Here is a 24351-nt window from a genome sequence, read left to right as displayed (position 1 = left end):
GTAGTGCAAGGCCTTGAGTGATTGGTCATTCGCAGCTTTTCAACCCATTGATTTATAAAATTTCAGTGTATCCAGAAGAGAAGTAGGGAGGAAGTTACAGAGATACAGGAAATATCAAATAACTAAAGCAACACACGTTATTCTGCAGTTCAAATGAACACTCTTTAAGAATCTTTTTTCCAGTAAGGCAAATTACTCTCAGGTAAACCATGAGAGATGCATTTTTTTACTATTTTTATTTTCACTATTTTTACCAGTGTCTGGGTACCTTTCCCATGTTTTCACGACCTGAACTAATTACTTCATGTAGTTGTTTTTTGTTTTTTTTTTTTTAAACAGAGAAAATATCAAAAGCATACACGTCTGTTGCATGCTAATGATGTGCTGTACATTTTTTCATGAATTTTCATAAGGATTTTTTCTACGTAGCATGTGTGGCTTAATGATGTAATCACCCGATAGACTAGAAAATGCTCCAAAGGAGACGTTCCGGTCTGTTGTGTACATAATACATGTTTCAAAAATCTGCCTAATTAAGGAATTACCCAATGGATTGGGAGTCTGTTGGGTACATGACATGCTTTTTTAACACATAAAAATATTATGTATATATGGTACACATGGTACTTTTAATGCCATTTTTAACATATGAGGAAAATTAGTAGCAATGTCCACTATAGAATACAGGGGAATTCTGTTTTTTCACTAAGCAAAAATAAAAGCTTTAAAAACAGCACTCTTTAAAAATAATTCTAAAGCCATTAGCTTGGAGAAAATTCCTCCTAGTATTCCTGAAAGGGAAGTAATACTGTCAATATTTGCCAGAACAGTGTACAAATGGAAGACTTTGTCCAAAACCACAGTTGAAGTAGGCCTAGAGTTCAGGTCCCAGGTGTGAGGATCCACCTCAGAAAAACACCTTAAAGGGAGGAAAGGGAACAGTTTTTGGCTTTTTTGTAACACAGCATCATCTTTGTTGTCTCACAGCCTCCGCTTTGGTTCAGTTCACTATAAAACAGTTTGCCTAACTTTTAGGTTTCTTTATTTGATTCCTTTAGGCCCCAGATATTCCAGACCCACTCCTACCCCTTGGATATATATTAATTATAATTCTGTTGGTGTTCGTATTTTAAACAATCCCAAAGGAAAGGGAAAGTATCCATTCTTCTTTCCCTGACTACTCTTTATAAAATGAAACAAAAATTTAGAAAAGTATATCTGATCTCTAGAGTAGCCAGTGGAAAGCAATATCTTGGCTGGGTGCGGTGGCTTACGCCTGTAATCCCAACACTTTGGGAGGCCAAGATGGGTGTATCACTTGAGGTCTGGAGTTCGGGACCAGCCTGGCCAACATGGTGAAACCCCATCTCTATTAAAAATACAAAAATTAGCCAGGCATGGTGGTGGGCACCTGTAGTCCCAGCTACTCAGGAGGCTGGGGCAGGAGAATTGCTTGAACCCAGGAGGTGGAGGTTGCAGTAAGCCAAGATCGCACCACTTGCACTCCACCCCAAGCGAGACTCTGTCTCAAAAAAAAAAAAAAAGAAAAAGAAAAAAGAAAAGAAAGCAACATCTTGAAGTAGAAAGGTATATTTTAAATTTAAACTTTTGTTCTGCTCAAATTCCAAAATGATGCTGTTAGATCACCTCAACTAATAGACTTTGAATATGATGACAAGCTTTTGGTTTGGGGTAACATTTTCTTGAGAAGTCCTGTTTGATTACTTGGGTTAGGTTTTTTAGATACATGAGTATTGGGATAAAGTTTGTCCTGTTTGTGAGTTTATAGGAAGAATAAATTGATTTGGAAATATGAAAGAATAAGGTTGTTCTCAAACATGAAAATCATATTGATTGAAGAGGTGCCTAGGCACATGTGATTTAGTCAGTAAGATTGGAGCCAAGCTCTACTTTTCTCAGTGTTACATTTGGTTATGAATGCATTTACCTCAGGTATTTAATATATTTGCTTTTTAATATATGTCATACAGCAAACTGGATTAATAAATAGAAACACATAGTGTAGTCTTTAAGCATATGTGTGATCATAAAAATAAATCCATTTTGCATTCACAGAATAGAAAATACCCTTTAATTAGTGAAATTGATTATATATCGTATATAGTAATGAGCTTCAGCTAGATGCAAGCCCTCATTGGATCAAAGTCAGTTTAGATAAGGGCAGCTGAAGGTCACAGAGGGAGATGCCCAGCAGGTTCATTTGCATAAAAAATTACTGTTAGAAATAGGACACTGAGGCAGCTCTAGCATTTTGATCTCTTGGCCTTTGTCATGGAGATTCCTAGTAGTGAAGGGAGTAAGGCCAGTGTCCCAGATAATGATTAACTGTTTTAATGGCATTCATTCATTCATTCCACACTAACTACTCATGCAGAAAAAAGGTTATGTAAAATGACATTAGAAGAAAATCATTTGTAATCGTTGCATTGGGCTGCACTTTGAGGAGACATTAGGAGTAAATCCGTGGCGTGGTAGGCTTATGCTTTATCTTCTGATATTTACTGAGTTTACTGGTGCATGAAAAGCTTTCAGCAAGAATAGCAGATGGGGTGGACCTTTCATAGGTAATGCTATCTACCAGGTTATTACTTCTATATATTGATAGTAAAGTAATCTCCAAGATATCACCCTACAAATATAGATTATTTAAATGTCTGCAACCAAAAAAAAAAGAAATACAAAAGACCTGCTTTTATAAGTAATTAATTTGGTATCCATTGGGTCAAAGTCTTTAGATAAATTTTTTGACTTAAAAAAGTTCACAAAAACTCCATTCATTGCCTTGCATTTAACTTTTTGTCAGCAGTACAGGCACGTATGACAGAACACTGAACTTAGAGCTAATCAGTTGACACATTCTGCTTTAAATTGGACCTTTACTGTTAATTAAAAATAAAGACATGCTCCAAGGCATAAGTATTGAGTCACAAATTTATATTTCTAACACAATAGCTTAGAGATTTTTGTTAGATCATAGTATGAAAACTTGTCCACTGGAAACCACTATTGAGTTTTCAGTACTGTATTCTAATACAGAAATGTTCTCTAATTAGGTAAGATCTAGGCTGATTTCATTCCTATTAAGCCCTAGTACATGATAGTTTATTAAAATGAGAGTATGTAGATAGCGTTTGTCATGTCATTTACTAATTAATTATTGTGAAACAGTTTAGAATTTCATAGCACAATATACTGTTGCTGTTTTTATTAGTAATAATGGAAGTTTTTAACTAGTGACATTATTCAGATGAATGAACATCCACATGTTTACATTTCTTTCAGGGGCTAAATTTGAGATTCCTTTAAAATAAAATAAGAAGTGTCAACATGAAACATGCTTTCAAAATCTCGATTAAGAAGGATCTCTTTGTCCCTGGTACTGTCAGACTGAGTTCCTATTCACTTTGCATTACTAATTCCTTCCTGATTTTGTCAAAGTATATACCACATTCTCAGTGTGAAGTAGGGGAGACTATAAGGAAGCTGTATTATTAATTTATTCAAGCTTTTTAATATATTTAAGCATGATTTGATAGGTTTTCCTTTAATGACATAAAAAATTAATAGTTTCCCGAAGTATGCAAATTTTTATTAACAATAGCTAAATTGTATTGGATGCTTACCAAAGGCCATGTGCTTTACTTATGCATTACCTCATTATTCATTCATTAATATTTACTGGACTACTACTATATGCCTGGCCCTGTTCCAGGAGCTGAAGTACAGCAGTGAACAAAAACAGACAAAAATCCCTGCCCTCACAGAACTTACTTTCTCCTAGCCTGGGGGTGGGGTTGGGAGTGGACAGGTAGTAAAATATATAGTCTGTCAGATATGATAAGTGCCATGGAGAGTTTTGTTGGTTTGGTTGGTTGGTTGGTTGGTCTTTTTAAAATAAAATGGCAGTACAGCAGGATAGGGAGTACAGATTGGAGGGAGCTAGCCATTTTAAATAGGGTGGTCAGGAAGGCCTTACTGAGATGACATTTGAGCCAAGGCTTGAAGGAAGTGATGGAGTGTACCATGTTAAATCTGGGAGAAGAGTGATGCAGGCAGATCAAGTAGCTGGTGCAAAGCGCTGAGGTGGAAGTTTGTCTGGGGTATTCAGAGAACAGTGAAAAGGCTAGCATGACAGGCTTGCTGTGAGGGAAGGTAGTAGGAGATGAGGTTAGAGAGGTGGGAGGATGCAAATTACAGGCTATTGTAAAGTTTTTGGCTTTTTCTCTGAGATGAGAAGCTGTTAGAGAGTTTTGAGCTGAAGAGTGATATGTTCTGATTTGCATGCTATAAGGATCATCTTTTGTTTAGAGTAGGCTGTAGAGGGCAGGGATGGAAGCAGAGAGACCAGTTATGATGTTCTTGTAATCATCCAAATGAGAGTTGAGTAATTGGACCAGGACAGTACTGGTAGAGTGGAAAGAGGTGGATGTATTTGCAGAGCCAACAAGCTTTGCTGATGGGCTGGGTATGAGGTATAAGCAAGAGACAAGTTAAGGTTGTTCATTTTTGGCCTAAGTAACTGGAAGGACAAAGTTGCTGATGAGATGGGAAAGATTTTGGGAGGAACATATTTGGGGTGGGGGAAGAACAGGATTTGACTTTAACTAACTAAATTTGAGGTGCCTGTTAGACATTCTAGTAGAGATACGTGAGTGTAGAGTTAACAGAGATCAAGGCTGAAGATAGAATTTTAGAATGGCAAGGGTAAAAGTTATTGTAAATCTATACTATTAGATGAGAGCAGATTAAATAGAGAAGAAAAGCAGTCTAAGGGCTGAGCCCTGGGGCACTGCAGTGTAATTGGACAGAGAGATGAATAGAAACCAACAAAGGAGACTGCAGAAGAAATAGCCTGTGAGGTGGAAGAAAACTAGGAGAGCATGTTGTCTGGGAAGCTAAGTGAAGAATCTGTTGCAAGAGGAGGTGGTCACCTGGTCAGGTTTTACTGATAGGTTGTTATGTAAGATGAGTATGTTTCATTTATGCCTCACAGCATTGTTAATGAGGGAGCACTCTAACTGTTATTATCCCCGTTTTACAGATGAGTGAAATGAAGGAAAGACCATGTAAATAACTTGACTAAGGTCACATAGCCAGTAAATAGTGGAGCCCACATTAGAACATAATCCCAAAATGCATTGGATAACTAAATTTTATCAGAGCATCTGGGTCTTAGGAAGAGTTTGCCAATTTTGCCCTTGATTGCCCCCAGTCCTTAAAATACTTTTCTTCCATGCTTTTTCTTTGAATAAGCCAAACATATATCTTTGTATTATGTGTGTGTACATATACAGTACATGCGCATAGCCATACACTTGTATATGCCTGTACTGTCTCTGTGAACACGAGAATCTCGTAACAGTAATTGCCGTTGAGGAAAGGGGAACTGAGTGAGAACAGAAGTGGGAGACAGACTTCTCACCACACCTCTTAGTGTCTTTTGAATTGTGTGCCATGTGCATGTTACTGATTGTAAAATATTTAATTCTTTAAAATCTAAATAACTCATTTAGGATTTGTTCTATAGCAGCAAGACATATGATTTGTTCTTTCATGCTGTGGCCTAACAGCATCTCAGAAGAAATTGTGCTGATGCAGTTTTTTAGTGGAAAATATGTATTTGATGCACACTTAATTCCATTTTGTAGGCCTCCTCCCTAGTGCTTTCATCTTTTAAAATCTTTACTATATTTGCTCTTTCATCTGTTATCTCCGTATTCCTCCCAGTGTCTATTACAATGTGTTGTACAAAGTAGGAACTCAATAACTTTTGAATGAAAAATTCCTACTAAGGGATAAATACATGAGAACTACCTGTTATTTCCTCAAATTTAGGCAATAAAGTAACTAAATTCGGAAAAATTCCATGAAACTTTTTCTCGTGTGCTCAGTTAGTAGCAGAGATTTTCAGTGTTTGTATCTACTTTCGCCACCTTTATTGGTGCATAACTTATTTCCACTCTCTGTTGAAGTCTTTAATACCTACTCGTTCACCACCTATTTTGTTTGTTGAGCACTTCCTATGTTCTAGGTCAGGGGTCAGCAAACTTTTTATATAAAGAGCCAGGTAGTAAATATTTTAGCCTGGCAGGCCATTTGGTCTCTGTTATAACTCTATCCTTATAGCATGAAATCAACCATAGAAAATTTGTAAACTAATATGTGTGTCTGTGTTCCAATAAAACTTTATAGACACTGCAATTTGAATTTCACATAATTTTCATGTGTTGCAAACTATTCTGTGGTGATTATTATTATTTTAGCCATTAAAAAATGTAAAACCAGCTGGGCACAGTGGTTCACTTCTGTAATCCTAGTGCTTTTGGAGGCCAAGTCAGGAGGATTGCTTGAGCCCAGGAGTTCGAGACCAGCTCAGCAGCATAGCAAGACCCCCATCTCCTAAAAAACTTAAATTAAAAGATAAGTTATGTCTTATATTTGCACAAACATAAATAGAAATATTTGTGAACATAGACCTTATCAGAGAGCATTTATTATTTGGAGAGTGGATGATCCTTTTTATCATCACAATCCCTGCTGACAGCTACCAGCTAGTTATTGATCACCTACCATTAGCTTCAAACCCATCATGGGCATCCCATGCCACTTAAAACAAATCCCATATTCTTCACCCTGATTTATAAAGCCCTAGGTGATCTGGTCCCTCCCTGTCCTCTAGAACCTCCTGTTTCACTCTTCCTTCACCTACTCCACTTCCAAATTTCCAGGTATTTTTTTCAAATCCTCAAATATGGTAAGTTTGTTCCTACCATAGGACTTTGTACTACTCGTTCCTCATGCCTTACGCCAAGAGTGGTGTTTCCCAGACATCACATACATGGCTTTTCTTGTTATAAGAAAGGACCATCCTAGTTGAGGCTTCCCCCAAAAAGTCAATCTAAGTCATCACTAGTGATTCTCATTCATATAACTATTGTAATTGTTTGCATACTATTTTTTGCTAATATTTTGTATGTTTGTGTATTATTGGCTCTGTTTATCTTCCACCACTAGAGACGTGAGCAATGACTTTTATCTTGCTCACTTCTCAGTTACCTGATCTTAGAACAATGTCTGGCATGTATTAGGCCCTCAATAATTATTTTTTGAACAAATTAATGAAGGAATGCATGCATACACTCATGCCATGGGCCCAGCACTCTGGTAAATCTCACTGATGGAGGCATCCTTCGACTTATATTCTGCTCTACTTGTCCCCTTCCCTTCTTGCATACACAGCCTAGTTTCTTGGAAAAGTGATCTATGTTCTGTTCTTCAGCAGCTTTCTACTTATAATAAATCCATTACAATCCGGCTTGTACCTCTACCCCTCAAAAGAAACTACTCACAATAGTTTCTCCACTTGCCAACAACTTCCTATTTGCTAAGTCCAGTGGATTTCATAGTCTTCATCTTATATAACCCATCAGTAGCTTTTAACGGTTTCTTCCTTGAAACATCCATTCTGCCTTCATATCTATGACATCATCTCTTTTGTTTTTATTTCTCTTAAGCCATGTATGCTTGTGGCTGCAATTTGATGTCACGTCAAATAATATAGCTATCTTTGTGGGTGAAAAATCATTTCTGCTTAATAATTTCATGTCTTCACAGTGTTCTAGCTGAAGAAATTTGTGAACCACTGCAATAAGGGATACACGGCTTACATGCGTACCTGTTAAAACTCTGTTTAGGCTGGGTGTGGTGGCTCATGCCTGCAATCCCAGCATTTGGGGAGGCTGAGGCAGGCGGATCACCTGAAGCAGGAGTTCAAGACCAGCCTGACCAACATGGCAAAACCTCATCTCTACTAAAAATACAAAAATTAGCCAGGCATGCTGGCATGTGCCTGTAATCCCAGCTACTCTGAAGGCTGAGGCAGGAGGACCGCTTGAACCCAGGAGGCCGAGGTTGCAGTGAGCCGAGATTGTGCCACTGTGCTGCAGCCTGAGTGACAGAGCAAGACTCCATCTCAAAAAAAAAAAAAAAACAAACTCTGTTTAATGACTTTTAGCTAGTCTTAATTTATGAACCCCATTTTTAATTGCAGAATATAAAACACTTGTTATTTTTATTATATCCCAATTGATAATACCTGAGGTCGTAAATTCCATTTTGTGTAGCTTTCAGTAGAAAAGATTATTGAGGTTATTGTTTTGCTACAGTTTTTCATTTTAGGGAATAAGAGCTGAAAGTAAAGTTGTTTGAAGTATTTTTTTTTGTTTTGCTTTGGTTTGGTTTGGGTTTGGGTTTGGGTTTTGTTTTTTGTGACAGAGTTTCGCTCTTGTTGCCCAGGCTAGAGTGCAATGGCACGATCTCTGCTCACTGCAACCTCCGCCTCCCAGGTTCAAGCGATTCTCCTGCCTCAGCCTCCCAAGTAGCTGGGATTACAGGCATGCATCACCACGCCCAGCTAATTTTTGTATTTTTAGTAGAAATGAGGTTTCTCTATGTTGGTCAGGCTGATCTCAAACTCCTGACGTCAGGTGATCCACCCACCTCGGCCTCCCGAAGTGCTGGGATTATAGGCATGAGCCACTGTGCCTGACCTGAAGAAGATTTTTATAACCTATTTATTATTTTCCTATATCAAGGAAATAAAACCTTTACAAAACACCTGTTTGCAACATTAAAAACAAAATTAGGGGGCCTGGGCACATTGGCTGTAATCTCAGTACTTTGGGAGGCCAAGGCAAGCAATTCACTTGAGCCCAGGAGTTTGAGACCAGCCTAGGCAACATGGCAAAACCCCATCTCTACTAAAAATACAAAAATTAGCTGGGCGTGGTGGCAAGCACCTGTGGTCCCAGCTACTCAGGAGGCTGAAACCCAAGGACTGCTTGAGCCCAGGAGGTGGAGTTGCGGTGAGCTGAGATTGTGCTGCTGCACTCCAGCCTGAGCGACAGAGCGAGATGCTGTCTCAAAGAAAAAACAAAATTAGGGCTGGCCATGGTGGCTCATGCCTGCAGTCTCAGCACTTTAGGAGGCCAAGGTGAAAGGATCACTTGACCCCAGGAGTTCCAGACCAGTCTGGGCAACATAGTGAGACCCTGTCTCTACCAAAAATTTAAAAAACAATAATATGAAAATTAAAGTAGCCAGGCGTAGTGGTGCACCCCTGTGGTCTCAGCTACCTGGGAGGCTGAACTGGGAGGATCGCTTGAGCCCGGGAGGTCGAGGCTGCAGTGAGCCATGATTGTGCCTCTGAACTCCAGCTTGGGTAACAGGGGAAGACCGTGTCCAAAAAAAAAAAAAAAAATTAGTTGGCAGACTAGCACTGTTTGTTAAAGACTCTCACTAAACAACATAAGAAATAAAGTGATCCGCGTTTAAGCCGATCCTTAACTTTTCTTCCAGTCTCCACAAAACGTGGGGGTGTGCAGGGGTTAGGTTTTTCTCCCCCTGTTTACAGCCACCACCTCCTCAGAGGTCTGTGTCCATCATCTCCTTTCCTCCTCTGGTTTCAACTTCTCCATCTCCATTATCTTTCCCAGATGTTCAAGTCTTTCCCATTCTATAAACAGATTCCACCAGATCCCCTTCCTGGGTACTGCTTCATCTTATTCTGCCCCTTCATGCTTCTCAATATATAACTTCTCTCTCCTACAACTTCCATTCAATTTTTTAAAACATTTTTTATTCTGAAATAATAGGTTAGTGCAAAGGTGATTGAGGTTCTTGCTTATTAAATGGCAGAAACTGCAATTACAGTTACCTTTGCACCAACCTAATATACATACTGAAAAGTATGTAAAATACATATGCAAAAGAATAAATCTGTTATGTAATACACACACAAGTTAACTATTGCCATGTTGAAGTAACAGAAAATTGCAGCTATGCCAATATCCTGTGTGCTGTTTCTCCTCACTGGAAGTAACCTGGCTTTAAAGAAAAAAAAATTCCGGGTTAAGTTCACAGATCCTGGCTTTTATGAGTAATGATTTCTTTGCTCTTTTTGTAGTTTTACCACCTTTGTATGCATTACTTTATTGTTCATCCTGCTGCCTTGTACTCTTTCTAGAATATCTCAAAATTTTCACAGTAAGGTTATCTGTGAGCAGTTGCCACTTCAAATGGATGTTTCTCAGTCCTAATCTCACTAGGCCTCTCTGCTATATTTAACATTGTAGATCAGTTCATCCTTCTTGAAAAAACTCTCTAAAGTCTGTTACTGTATTCTCCTATGTCTCTGCATCCTTTAACCTTCCCTTCTATGTCCATTTCACAGGCTCCTCTGCCCACCCCTTAAACATTGATGTCTTCAGGGTTCCTTCCTCAGCCCACAGCCACTCTTACACTGTCCATGGTGATCCTGTCCACTCTAGTGATTTCAGCCTTCACTCTTATGCTGATTACTTTCAGATCTGCTCTTCAGCTCAGACTCTTCTGTCTCTACATAGAAACTGCCTCCTGGAGATCCTTACGTAGATACTCCATATCCAAGACAGTCTTCATCAACTTTCCCTCTAAACTTGCTCCTCTTTTCTTTTTCTACTTTTTCTGAATCAATCCTTGTTCACCCATGTTCAAAATCTGGAGGCATCCTGATTTTTCCTTTCCCTCATTCCCCACATCTTTTCAATGACCAAGTGATACCAGTTTTCTTTCTTTCTTTTTTTTTTTTTTTTTTTTTTGACACGGAGTCTCGCTTTTGCCGCTCAGGCTGGAGTGCATTGGTGCGATCTTGGCTCACTGCAACCTCCGACTCCCAGGTTCAAGCGATTCTCCTGCCTCAGCCTCTGAAGTAGCTGGGACTACAGGCGCACACCACCATGCCCAGCTAATTTTTGTATTTTTATTAGAGACGGGGTTTCACCATGCTGGCCAGGCTGGTCTTGAACTCCTGACCTTGTGATCCGCCCACCTCGGCCTCCCAAAGTGCTGGGATTACAGGTGTGAGCCACCATGCCTGGCCCAAACTACAACTATCCTAACTTCGACACTTAAAACTGGATAAAGCTCATGCTCCTTTACTTGACTTACAAGGCCCTCCATTCTTGTGCCCTGCTTTCTCCAGCCTTGTCTTCCATTTACACCTGGCTATGTATGTCATATTTTGGTAGCATGTATGCTCTTTTTTAGTTCCATGTCGTTGTTCATTCTGTTCCCTCTGCCTAAGATTCTCCATTTGATTTACACCTAATTTGAGAGTAAATTTAAGTTTTACACCTGCAGGGAAACTTTCTCTGACCCTTCTTTAACCCCATCCGCTGGTGGGGGAGTCCCCCTCACCACTCCATTAATGCCTTGTACATACTACTGTCACTGTATTGACATTGTTTTGTGATTATGTATATGCCTCTCATGTTCTGCTGGCCCGTTATGCTGTGTTGGATACCGAACACAATACTTGGCACAATGCCAAATTGAATGAGGAGGGAAGAAGGAGAGGAAGGCACACATTGACATTAAGAGTAAAAGAATTGTTCTTACCATGTTATATACTTTAATATATGGAATCGCCTGAATACAGGTCTCCATACGAAACTCTAAGAAACTTCTAAGGAATCCCTTACCTATATAAAGCTCTTTTGGAAAGAATGAGGTTTTAATTTTCTTCTAATATCAACAAACCCTCACAAATATTCATGTTGCAGACCAAACCTGGACCACCCAAAAAGCCGAAGACCCCTTCAAGACCATCAGCCTTAGCATATTGCTATCACTGCGCGCAAAAAGGCCATTATGGACACGTAAGTTTGAGCGACATTTGGACATGAAGCATTCTGTTGTCAGGGAGTGTTTTCTGAAAGATGAACTCAAAAAGAATGTAACTCTACTTACTTACTTTTTAATAAACATTAAAGTAGGACTTAATATATTTTCAACTGGTTTACCCCTCCCCTCCCTGCTAGAGTAACAAGCTATCAGAGCATATTCCTCTAATTATGTTACATGTACATGAACAAGTTGGGATAAAACTAATATAGTTCATAAAATCAAACAAATATAATAGTCGACAGTATGATAGCAGCTCTCATGAGTTCTTACAAACACAATTGCTTTGACACAGCCATAGCATGATTTTAGATTTTCTTTTTTTTTTGAGACGGAGTCTTGCTGTTTCCCAGGCTGGAGTGCAGTGGTGCGATCTCAGCTCACTGCAACCTCCTTCTCCCGGGTTCAAGCGATTCTTCTGCCTCAGCCTCCCAAGTAGCTGGGAATACAGGCGCCTGCCACCACGCCCAGCTAATTTTTGTATTGTTAGTAGAGACGGGGTTTTACCATATTGGTCAGGCTGGTCTTGAACTCCTGACCTCGGGTGATCCACCTGCCTTGGCCTCCCAAAGTGCTGGGATTACAGGCGTGAGCTACCACACCTGGCCGATTTTAGATTTTCGTTGTGTTTTTTTGTTTGTTTGTTTTTGTTTTTGTTTTTGAGACAGAGTTTCGCTCTTGTTGCCCAAGCTGGAGTGCAATGGCGCGATCTCGGCTCACTGCAACTTCCACCTCCTGGGTTCAAGCAATTCTTCTGCCTCAGCCTCCCGAGTGGCTGGGATTATAGGCGCATGCCACCATGCCCAGCTAATTTTTTGTATTTTTTTTAGTAGAAACGAGGTTCCACCATGTTAGCCAGGCTGGTCTCGAACTGCTGGCCTCAGATGATCCACCCGCCTCGGCCTCCGAAAGTGTTGGGATTACAGGCGTGAGCCACTGTGCCCAGCCCGATTTTAGATTTTCTACATAGTTCTCCAGTTTTCCCTGGTACAATGTTCAGTTAAGTCTACATCACATACATGTAAACCCTGGCATTCAGTGGTGAAAAAACAGATGCTGCATCATTGACTTGCTCACCTACCCCACAAATGCCCAGATTCCCTATCCAGCCAACATATTCCCTAACCCCAGCTGAAAAGGCCAAACTACGTGTGTTCTAGATGCTGAGGTGTCAAAGCAGAAGAAGCTTCTTGCTGAGAGCTGGGCATGAGGCTACTAGGCAGATGCCACATTAAGTATGAAGCAGCAGCAGCTCATTTCAGAGAAAGGATGTAATAAGAATAGGCTCAGAGCCCATACTTCTGGGAATCTTGAGGCAGTGGAGGAAAGGCAGTGGCACAGAAAGTAGAAAATTCTTAAAAACGAATGTATTATTCCCAGTCTCCAGGTAGGCTTCTAGTAGCCTAGAAACCAAGATAAACTAATATCAAACCAGATCTGGTGTCAGGAGGCAGAAAGCATGCAGTGTTGGGAGTCCTCAGAATGAGAAGTATGAGCAATAGGATGGGGTGAGTGGTATTGCAGGTTACCACTTGAATTCCAACTATGACACATGACTGGTGTAGATCTTGGGAGCTGGAGACCTACATTGTAGGGCAACTGGAGAAGGAAAGTGCTGAACAGAATCCATAAACAGATAAAGTTTATCTTCCATATTGGGGCAGCAGCAACCGTGGGGGTGAGACATAGCTTATGAAAGCCAGGATGAGGCTCTGAGCCTCAGTTGCAGTTTTTGCTCTGCTACTGACTCAACCATGTGACGTAAACAACCCATTTTTTCTCTTTGGTCCCATTTCTTTATCTCCAAAGCAGAGAAGTTGTACAGGAAATCTCTCAGCACCAAGTAGAGAAGACATTTTTTGAGACAGGGTTCAGAGTGCAGTGGGCACTATCTCAGCTCACTGCAGCTTCGACCTCCCAGGCTCAAGTGATCCTCCCACCTCAGCCTCTCGAGTAGCTGGGATTACAGGCACACACCACTGTGTCCAGCTAATTTTGTTTATTTTTTGTAGAGACAAGGTCTCACTATGATGCCCAGGCTGGTCTCAAACTCCTGGCCTCAAGCAATCCTCCCTCCTTGGCCTCCCGAAGTGTTGAGATTACAGAAGTGAGCTACCATGCCCAGCCAAGAAGACTTCTTTTACAGAATTATCATCTCTAGATCTTTTACTGCTCTGTCCATTCCTCGTTACTAAACATTCAGATGTTGTCAACGTCTTTTAGGGAACATATTCACATAAGCTTTCCATTACCACACAAATCACATAGATGTACAATTTTTGCTTGCTTACCTCTGTAAAGCAGAGGGGTATAATTTTAGCATTTATGTTTGTTCAATTAAACAAAAACAATTATAGTTGGATGCTTACTAGTCACTTCTGTTAAGGCAGATAGGAAATATATTAAAAGCATGTGGAATTTATCCCTAAAATCTAGATTTAGATAATTTTTAATTTACAATAAAGCAAATTTGGCAGCCTCATGACTGCCATAGATGAGGAACTCTAGATTATTTACACTAATGAAGAAGATCATTGGTGTGGCTAATCCAGAATAGTAGATAAATTATATAGCCAACTATCAATTGTCTGTGCTAATGGAGGGGACCAGCGATGTGGATAATCAAAATATAATTTGCATTTAGCTTTGGAAAACATTTGTAGTATTATATAGCTCTGTGTAGTCACATCAGTCTAGACCATACAAGACCCAAATAGGGAACTATGCAGGTGGTTAAAGATGTCTGTGAACCCTCTCCCTTTCAATGTCAGAAATCCAGCCTTACAGATACTATTATTGAATGGATTCCTCATGTGAAAGACTAGATCTAAGGTGAATATGACATTGCCCTTCCCTAATTTCACTCACTCTCTAGCTGGGGAAGCAAGGACAACAGCAGTCACTGTACAAAGATTACTCCAGGAGGGTGTGAAACGGGGAGCAGGGGCTGGGAGAGTTAAAGATTCTGCTGAAATGAGTATTAGTTGAGTGTATCAAGACCTCTGTTACCTTTGCATAATCACAATTTGCTCTTTTTTTTTTTTTTTTTTTGAGACAGAGTTTCGCCCTTGTTGCCTAGGCTGGAGTGCAGTGGCACAGTCTTGGCTCACTGCAACCTCCACCTCCTAGGTTCAAGCTATTCCTACTTCAGCCTCCCAAGTAGCTGGGATTATAGGCATGTGCCACCACGCCTGGCTATTTTTTTTTTTTTTTTTTTTTTTTTTTTTTGTATTTTTAGTAGAGCTGGGGTTTCACCATGTTGGCCAGCTGGTCTCGAACTCCTGACCTCAGGTGATCCACCCGCCTCGGCCTCCCAAAGTGCTGGGATTACAGGCATGAGCCACCATGCCCTGCCAAAAGCGTTTCTTTATGTTACCATGTAAATTTGCCATATAACCTCTAGGACCCTCCCCCCGACAAAAAAAAAAAAATCTAAATAATCCAGATAGTCACAACAGATAAATCTAAAGATAGCAGAAGGATGGAAATGATAAAGATTAGAACCGAACTTATTGAAATAGAAAAGTGAACAGCATCAACAAAACCAAAAGCTGATTATTTGAAAACTTTTCAAACAAAAGAGAAACTTCTGGAAAAACTACTAAAAGAAAAAGAAAAGGTACTAATAAACAATGAGTGGAAAGTGAGTAACTTAAGATACTATATAAATGTTTTTAAATTATAAGACTACTTCATAAAGTTAAATCTGAAAATGCAAATAACTCTAAAATATATATATAAATTAACCAAACTGACTCAAGAAGAACAAATCAACTGAACCAATACCATTAAAGAAATTGAATAAAGCCAGGCACTGTGGCTCACGCCTGTCATCTCAACACTTTGGGATGACAAGTTGGAAGGACCCCTTGAGGCTGCCAGTTTGAGACCAGCCTGGGTAACATATGAGACCTTGCCTCTACAAAAAACAAATAAAAATTATGAAGTCTGAAACTTAAAACTTACATCACTGCTCATTGGAATATTCGTCAGTAAGTGTACAAAAACACATGAGAATGGCCGACTTCAACTTGATGACAGTGGTAACTTCTGGAAAGGGAAGGAGATGAGTGCAAAATGGGAAGGACTTACACGGAGGATTTCAGTTATATCAGTAATACTTTATTCTTGGGGGAGAAACAGGCAACTAAGGTAAAATGTTATGGTTTTATATAAGGGTGAATATAGGTTTTTAATTATTTTTTATACTTAATTGTGTGTTTAGAATGATTTATAATTTTTTAACTGTACAAATTAAGTACATAAATGTTTGGCTACTAGCTTGGCTAGTTCAGACTTGGCTTAATTTTATGTGGATTTTTCACCTACTCTTTAAAATATATTCTAATTGTTTTTCATTACTTAGCTAAGAAACAACATTTTAAAGTAACTTTTAGGCAAGATGGCAGAGGGAGAAAGGGGAAAGTTCCAAAAGAAAAGATTTCAATCATGCTGAATGGATCTGTGTCACAGATGATGATAAACAAAAGCCTGCTATGTGGTGAGTGGTTCAGGCCAAAGGCTGTGGATTTGGGAAATACTAGCTGTGTAGAGGCCAGAGTCATGCAAGTAGGAAGCTGTCCTGGGAAAATGAGTAAGAGTAGGGATTTCAACTTGGGTGGGGGAAGCAAGAAACTTCTTTTGGGGTGTCTCACAATTACCTAGGAACAATTTTAAACTAGGCATAACCTACCACCAACCTACCCCCCACCGTTAAGAATCACTACCCCTATAAGCAGTGAATGTTGAGTTAAAATAAGCTTGCAAACCATTTGTATCTAGAAAAAAAGAGCAAAGGACTTAGAACTTATATCCACATTTTGGGGATAGGAAGAAGAGATGGAAAAGAACTTGATAGAAGGCTGTTGAAAGTGATGGACAAGCAAAGGAGTAATACTAACATGAGGCCGAATAACAAACCCACTAACAGAGCGGCAAGGCTGCTACCTCAGACTGTAAAAGGAGTTAGGCAGAAAAGGCTGAAAAAAAGATACGAAGGGTTTCATAGGTAAAGAAGTAAGGGAAGAAAACTCAAGCTTGAAAGAATATCATAACGCAGTGGGGTTTAGGGCTGGGTGACCCTCCCAACACCCCAGCAAGGACCATATCCTACAGCCACCACATAAGGTACCAGTGATATGGGGCTCATTTCTAATTAACATGCTCCAGAATCTTGCAAAAAGGTTTTTGAACAGTGTGACCATGTGACATCATAATTTTAAATGCAATTTGTAGGAATGTCCAGAAAGAGAAGTGTATGACCCGTCTCCAGTATCTCCATTCATCTGCTACTATGATGACAAATATGAAATTCAGGAGAGAGAAAAGAGACTAAAACAAAAAATAAAAGGTATGTTGCTAGACTTCTTGTTAGATCACGTTTGCAGTAGTTTCTAAATTTCTTTGTTTGTACTGTCTTTGCCTGCTTTGGGGGTCATTGGTTAGCATAGAAAGTATTTTTAATAATTACCAAAGAAACTGGAACTTTCATGATCTCCAGAAACCAAGCACCCACTTCAGAAATAATCCCATGTTGCAATCTCCTCACAGTAAACATTTTTTTACAGTGATCATTTTAGGAAATGTCCAGAAAATATTGCTATCCATCTATGTAGGCAGAGTTTTTAAAGGCTCTTTTGAGATTTTTCTGTTTGACAGGTAGTTATTTTTTTTCCATTTGTATTTCTCCAGTTTTTTTTTTATGGAAAGAAAGGCTTTCCTGCTAAGTTATTCCTGGAGCTTCCCTGAAGAAGTCATTTGTTATAGGCCACCGCTGCAAGCAGAGCTCCAAGTTCACAACCACCTCTATGGTTTCTGTACTTACTGTTGCAAACATTGTTCTTTATCACCAAATTAATATCTTATCATTCAAGTTTTCTCTACCTCTGTTCTTTCTTGTTATTCACTTCAAGGTGGTTTTCCAAGTTATCTTTCTTGCTTTAAAAATGAAACAGTTCTGTATTTTTTTAGTTTGTTCTATACCTTATTTTCTGACTCTTTTGGCCTTTTTCTCTTCTGGATTCTTAGTTCAGGACCTTTCCAAAATGAAGGTACTAATTCTGAGGAAAATAGAGTTATTACTCTCCCAGCTCCTGCATATTTTACACATTTAATATAAAATGTATGTCATCTACAGCTATCCCTGGATATTGGTTCCAGGAGCCTCCTCATTTACCAAAATCTGCACATACTTATGTCCCATAGTTGACTCTGCAGAACCTGAGTATAGGAAAAAGTAGCCGTTCATATACACAAGTTTCTAATCTGTGGAATGGTGTATTTTCAATCCTCATTTGGTTGAAAAAATCCACATTTAAGTGGACCCATGTAGTTAAAACTCATTGTGCAAGGGTCAGCTGTATGGAGAAGTTATAGTAGTTGTAGATTATGATTAGGCAACCAAATTAGAGATTAAAAAGAATTGCATGACAGTGTCATCTCTAGATTAAAGGATTATATGTGCTTTCTGTTTTTTATGTTCTTTATACTTATCTGTTTTTTCCAAGTTTTCTATAATGAGCAGTTATAACTTTTATAATTAGAAAAACCATTTTGGTTTTTTTTTTTAGCTAGTTGTATCGACATCTGTAGCATAAATCCACTTTGAGGTGTTCACTATGATCCCTTGAAATTTTTATAATAAAAGTCTGTGCTAAAAGTTTTTATTGGCCACTTTTTTAATCTTTAAAGATTCTATTGACTGCTAGTTTTCATCTCTCACTGTAACCTCATCTCCCACCTACCTGTATCAGAATCACTATCAGAGATTCATATTAAGTGTATCAAGCTCTGACAAAACATAACATCAGTTTTATCACTAAAACCTCTAAGATACCTGCACACACATGCACTCACACACACTCCTCAAAGCCAGTGATCTCTACCCTGGAGGAATAATCTCTTGGGCAGTTTGGCATCCACCTAAAAGTACTGTGGCCAGGCCTTATCTTTAGAGGGTAGTTGAAATGTCATATGAGACCATCAAAAGGCCATTTTATAAATCTTGCTTTGCCTTATTTTCAAAGGCTGACTCTTCATCATTGGGGAAACTTGTATTGGTCAGACATGACTTTTCTTCACAAAGCTAAGATGATTACTGTTCTTACTGGTCCTTATCTCCATTGCTTAACCTTGTTAAACTGTTGAAAAGGGTAATTAACTATCATTGGATTTCTGAATGTGTTTCATTTTTAGCAATCAGAAACTTAGAGCTACAACTATTTAATTTTTAGTGAGTGATGTCATATTGTTAACATGTTTAAATGTCTAGCTTCCCTGTCTGTTAAGTTATTTACACTTAGGAAAGCTCAGCATGGACTGTTTAGCTGCTGAATATGCAAAAATACTTTTATATTTTTCAGTACTCAAGAAAAATGGGGTTATCCCAGAGCCATCCAAGCTACCTTATATAAAAGCAGCAAATGAGAACCCCCACCATGATATAAGGAAGGGCCGTACCTCGTGGAAAAGCAACAGGTGGCCTCAAGAAAATAAAGAAACACAAAAAGAAATGAAGAACAAGAATAGAAACTGGGAGAAGCACAGGAAGGCTGACAGACATCGTGAAGTGGATGAGGATTTTCCCAGGGGCCCCAAAACCTGCTCTTCTCCTGGCAGTTTTAAAACCCAGAAGCCTTCTAAGCCCTTTCACCGTTCATCACATTACCACACGTCAAGAGAAGACAAGTCTCCCAAGGAGGGCAAGAGGGGCAAGCAGAAGAAAAAGGAGAGGTGCTTGGAAGATGATGACAATGATAACTTATTTCTTATTAAGCAGAGAAAAAAAAAGTCTTAAGCCGTCAGGCAGCCTCTGATGTGGCTTTTCATTGTTCATTTGGCCTTTGTGTCTATAACCTTCTGGCATTGTGTTTATTATCTATGATTAAATAAAGTGAGTTTTTGGTTTTGTTTTTTTAATTTCAGCCATTCCTAGAGTTACTGAATATCCATGGAGATCTCAATTCTCTATGTCCAACAGGATATTAGGTAAGAAAGTACAAAGATAAACCTGGACTTCTCCTATTCCAATATGTCATCTTTACTCAGAATCCTAGGGATAGGTAGAAGAATTCATCTTTTCAAGAAAGCTTTTTAAAAATACTTTGGAAAAAAAAACTGCATCAAAGGTAATTCATCCTCAACATGAGTATGAAATTAAATCCTTGCAGGAAGAGAAATTAACACTAAGAAAAAGTCATCAATATTTTTCAACTTTTTTTTTTTTTTTTTTTTACTTTGGAAAGGACAATAACTATAAACCTATATCCAGATTTTCTTGCTGCTGAAGCTGTTGTCAGAATCTTCCTTTGGACAAAACATCACTAGCTGACTGTAAAAACAAAAGTGTCATCATTGAAGCCCTGAAGAGGCAGGGAATTGAGCTTCAGCAAAATACAGGAAAAGAACTATCCAGTATAAATGTCAGAAGACAGATTTCCTAAACAAGTAAAAGAGACATCAAAAATTTTAACATAATCACAATGAAATCATTTTTTACCACTTTTACAGCAGTTTTTCAAGCGGACTGTCACTCAGATCTGCAGAGATGAATATTACTCAAAAAATTGTTTTGTTCTCTTGCATTTTTTTCAACTACCGCAAAGCTCTACAGATTTTTTTGTACTTGTGGATCTTTTGTACTTCTCATAGCCTAATGTCAGACTAAGAAAAATAAAATATCTGAAAGAGAGTAAATACATGTGTTTATTATGTAAAAAGACAATGAGAGTTTGAGTGACAGAGCATAGTTATGTTTAGTTTGTTTGTTTGTTTGTTTGTTGTAGAGACAAGGTCTCACTGTGTTGTCCAGGCTGGTCTCAAACTCCTGAGCTCAAGTGATCCTCTTTCCTTGGCCTCCCAAAGTGCTGGGATTACAGGCGTGAGCCATCACTCCCGGCCTTGGCATAGTTGTGTTGGGCAGCTGGATAAAGTTATAAAATCCTTATAGACTGGAATCAAAAATGCCATTTTTGCCCAAGTGCAAGCTCTCTGCCAGAATAAAATGGTATGAAATCAATTAAATAGGACAATTTTATAATGTCAGGTTCTTAAATTTGTATTTTACTCTTTGGGAAGTATGCAGATTCCTCTATTTCTGGCAGAATCATCTCTCATCTTTCTGAGAAGAAGGAAGAATTCTGTCCTCTCAAATCAGCGCTAGTGCAAATTGTAGGATCACAGAGTTTAGTCTACCACTTTGCCTGTTGCTGCATAGATTTCAGCTAACTTTATTATATGTTGATGCATAGCTAGAGTTGTTTTCACCCTAAAGTAAGCAACCAGGGTTTTTTTTAACAACTTGCTAAATGTGGCAGCCATAAAAAAAGTGTCATGGAAGTGGAAAACCTTGAGATAATTGGCATTATTCTCCAGTAGGACTTGAGGCAAACATGGCTTATTACTCATATGGTAAAACAAGTACCCCTTCTGATCCTAAGGCATCTCCTTTCAGGGCAGAAATAGGATTGCCGTTCTTTAGGTTCTTTCCTACATAGCAGATTGTTTGGAGAAGGAGAGAAAGGAAGCGCTTTTTTTTCTGTTTGTCTCTGCACATTATCTTATTTTTTCCCAAAACTAACAGACAAACATTTTGTTCTAGGGTATAATTTACCCATTGGGTCCATGTATTTACATGCAGATAGGAAAGGATGCTGAGCTACTTCACCTGTGGGTATGAAGATACAGTCTTCATTTCTTGGTAAGAGAAGAACAGAAACATGGAGGAGTCTTCGCTTCATTTCCTCTTCATTTCCCTTGCCCCCAGCTGTTACACCAAATGTTCAGTTAAGGTGAATCAGTCAGTCAGTTTATTAACATATAGACTCTTCATACAGCAATGAGGAGTTTAAAATATGTATAGATTCAACCATTAATCAAATAAGACTTTACATGGATAAATACAAGAGAAGAAAAGCCAATGTCCAAAACAGTAAAGATCTGTATAGTTGGTAGGATTAAGAAGATTCTAAACATCTTACCTCTGGCCCAACTTTGATTTGAAGCAGCTTGAGTGGCTCCTGTCTTGGGTTCTACCTTGGTTTGTGTTTGGCGTTCTCAAAATAGAGCAAGGGAAACCAGTCTCCCATTTTCTCCATGGAAAGTCTTGCTTTCATGGACCTTGCTATTTGCAGTACTTATTAGTGGCTCGTTATTTTTCTGTTATACAAAGATTATGTAATCATTTTAAGGGGGAAAAATGTTAAAAACAAATCATATGTGATTCTTTCACACAAAAATGTAGTTAAAATTATTAGTGTCTTTTTTTCAGACTTTTCTATACCTATGTATACATTGTTTTGTAACCTGTTTTTCACTTACATTGGGAACAAATACATGTCTGCACTTTTGCATGATGTTCTATTATATGGCTGTGCCATGATTTAATCAGCTCCCTGTTGAACATTTTGTTTCTAATTTTTATTATTTTTGAAAAATTCTTCTACATAATACCTTCTCCATTTATTCAATTGTGATAAAATGGAATTTAAGGTCAGAGAGCATGCATATATTTCATAAAAGTTTTAATACATGATGCCAAATTATATTCCCAAGTCAGATTCTTCCCCCATCATTTATATGTCCCTGGCGTTTGTGAGTATTCATCTCCCCATTCCCACAATCACATGGAATATTGCCATTCCCTTTTCTCTTTGCCACTGATGGGCAGCAAAGAAACATTATTCATTAGTGCTGCAGTGAAAAGATTGATGTGGGTTGGTTTGTGTAAGGAGAGACAGGATTAGCAATATAGGGAAAATCTGTTTTTAAAAGATGTGGAGAGAAGCTTCTCATAGGAAACAACTGAAAATTCTTCTGCCAACAAAAAATTACATACAAAATAAGGGAGCCTTTCATTTATTTATAGCTGTCCTGATCCCCTGGTCTTATCATGCTTCGCTTTCTCAACAAAAGGAGGATGCTGCTGGCATCTAATAAGTAGAAGCCAGAGATGTTGCTAAATATCCTACAATGCACAGACTAGCTTCCCACAATGAATCTGGCCCAAAATGTCAATAGCGCTGAGGTTCAGAAACCCTAGTTGAAACCCCAACTATTTCTCAGATGGAATTCTGTTCACTTGAGAGAGAGTTCACGTTGCCTTCCACATCTAACAGGATGTGCCCTTGTCTTACAAGGCTTTGCATTTCATCATATTGCCAGTGTTTGAGAGATTGGTCGGACATGGCCATTCATGTGAAATAAGGAACACTAGTTCCATGGCATAAAGGTCTACAGTCTGGACCACTTTGTGGAGGATCCGGGCCACCACTGGAGACTCAGCCAGCTGAGGGAAGTTAATAGTTTAGGAATCATGGAAACAAACACTAGAGTGCCAGGCTATGGCGTGAGCCGTGGCAAGAAAAATATACAACTGTGGTGTGAGAACAAAGGGATTCAGCTAGTGAGGGGAGGAAAGAGTTGGAGACTAATCAGATGGAACACTTAATTGGGTCAGAATGTCATTAGGCTGTAGGAGCCCTCACCAAATCCAACATAGGCCCTTAGATCTCACAGTTGGACTTTCCATTTCAAAGAAGTACCAATGTTTTGGTGATTTATTACACATTGCCATGCAGTGAATCACAGGATAAAGCTGATTGGTGTGTGATTTGAGCCAAAAGTTTTTCTGTTCGTTTAATATATGTTACTTTTTTTTTTTTTTTTGAGACGGAGTCTCACTCTGTCACCCAGGCTGGAGTGCAATGGCATGGTCTCAGCTCACTGCAACTCCACCTCCCAAGTTCAAGCAATTCTTCTGCCTCAGCCTCACAAGTAACTGGGACTACAGGGATGTGCCACCACGCCCAGCCAATTTTTCTATTTTTAGTACAGACGGCATTTCACTATGTTGGCCAGGCTGGTCTCGAACTCCTGACCTCGTGATCCACCCACCTCGGCCTCCCAAAGTGCTGGGGATTATAGGCGTGAGCCACCGTGCCCGGCCTAAGTTACTTCTTAAAATTATTTCCTGGGAAATGATTCCATGAAAACCCAGTAAAGGAGTGGGGAGGGAAGTGAGACAGGGAAAAGAAGAGAAGGAAGCAAAGCTGGATGTTTATCAAGTCATGTCTCACAAAGAGGAACTTTCAGACTCACAGGGAACGCTAGAAAGAGTGTAGGCCACACCTCAAAGTTGCCCTAGTAAGGGGCAATGGAGCTGTAGTGTGTGTATCTTTTTTTTTTTTTTAATTAGTCATTGTTTAAGCCAGGTAAATTGGGTTTAGGCAGCCCCCTGACGGATGGAGGTATGAATGAAACACCAATGTCATTTGCTACAGCCATAATCTCAGAACAGTTCTTCCTACAAAAAGATACTTGGGGCTGGGCACGGTGGCTCACGCCTGTAATCCCAACATTTGGGAGGCTGAGGCAGGAGAATACTTGAGCTCAAGAGCTGGACACCAGTCTGGCAGCACAGCAAGATCTCATCGCTACTAAAAGTAAAAAAAAAAAAAAGATTGGCCAGGCACAGTGGCTCACCCCTGTAATTCCAGCACTTTGGGAGGCCAAGATGGGAAGATTTGCTTGAGTCCAGGAGCTTGAGACTAGCCTGTCAAATTAGTGAGATCTTGTCTCTCCAAAAACTAAAATTAGCCGGGTGTGGTGGCA

The 24351-nt window shown here is 39.2% G+C and overlaps 1 protein-coding gene across 7 annotated transcripts in view; it reads left to right on the top strand.

The window, feature by feature from the left end:
- ZCCHC7 (zinc finger CCHC-type containing 7) overlaps positions 1-20436 on the top strand; it is a 240024-nt gene extending 219588 nt beyond the window's left edge. For all 7 annotated transcript variants that reach the window (XM_054500263.2, XM_054500262.2, XM_054500271.2 and 4 more), the window contains 3 exons: positions 11622-11717; positions 16978-17092; positions 19104-20436. In XM_054500263.2, the coding sequence (XP_054356238.1) occupies positions 11622-11717; positions 16978-17092; positions 19104-19537 (645 nt within the window). In that variant the 3' untranslated portion in view covers positions 19538-20436. The remainder of the gene's footprint in view (positions 1-11621; positions 11718-16977; positions 17093-19103) is intronic.
- Positions 20437-24351: the final 3915 nt, after the last annotated feature.

The sequence above is a fragment of the Pongo pygmaeus genome, chromosome 13 (assembly GCF_028885625.2).
Source record: "Pongo pygmaeus isolate AG05252 chromosome 13, NHGRI_mPonPyg2-v2.0_pri, whole genome shotgun sequence".
Taxonomy (NCBI): Eukaryota; Metazoa; Chordata; class Mammalia; order Primates; family Hominidae; genus Pongo; species Pongo pygmaeus.
This window is presented reverse-complemented; position numbering and strand designations above follow the sequence as displayed.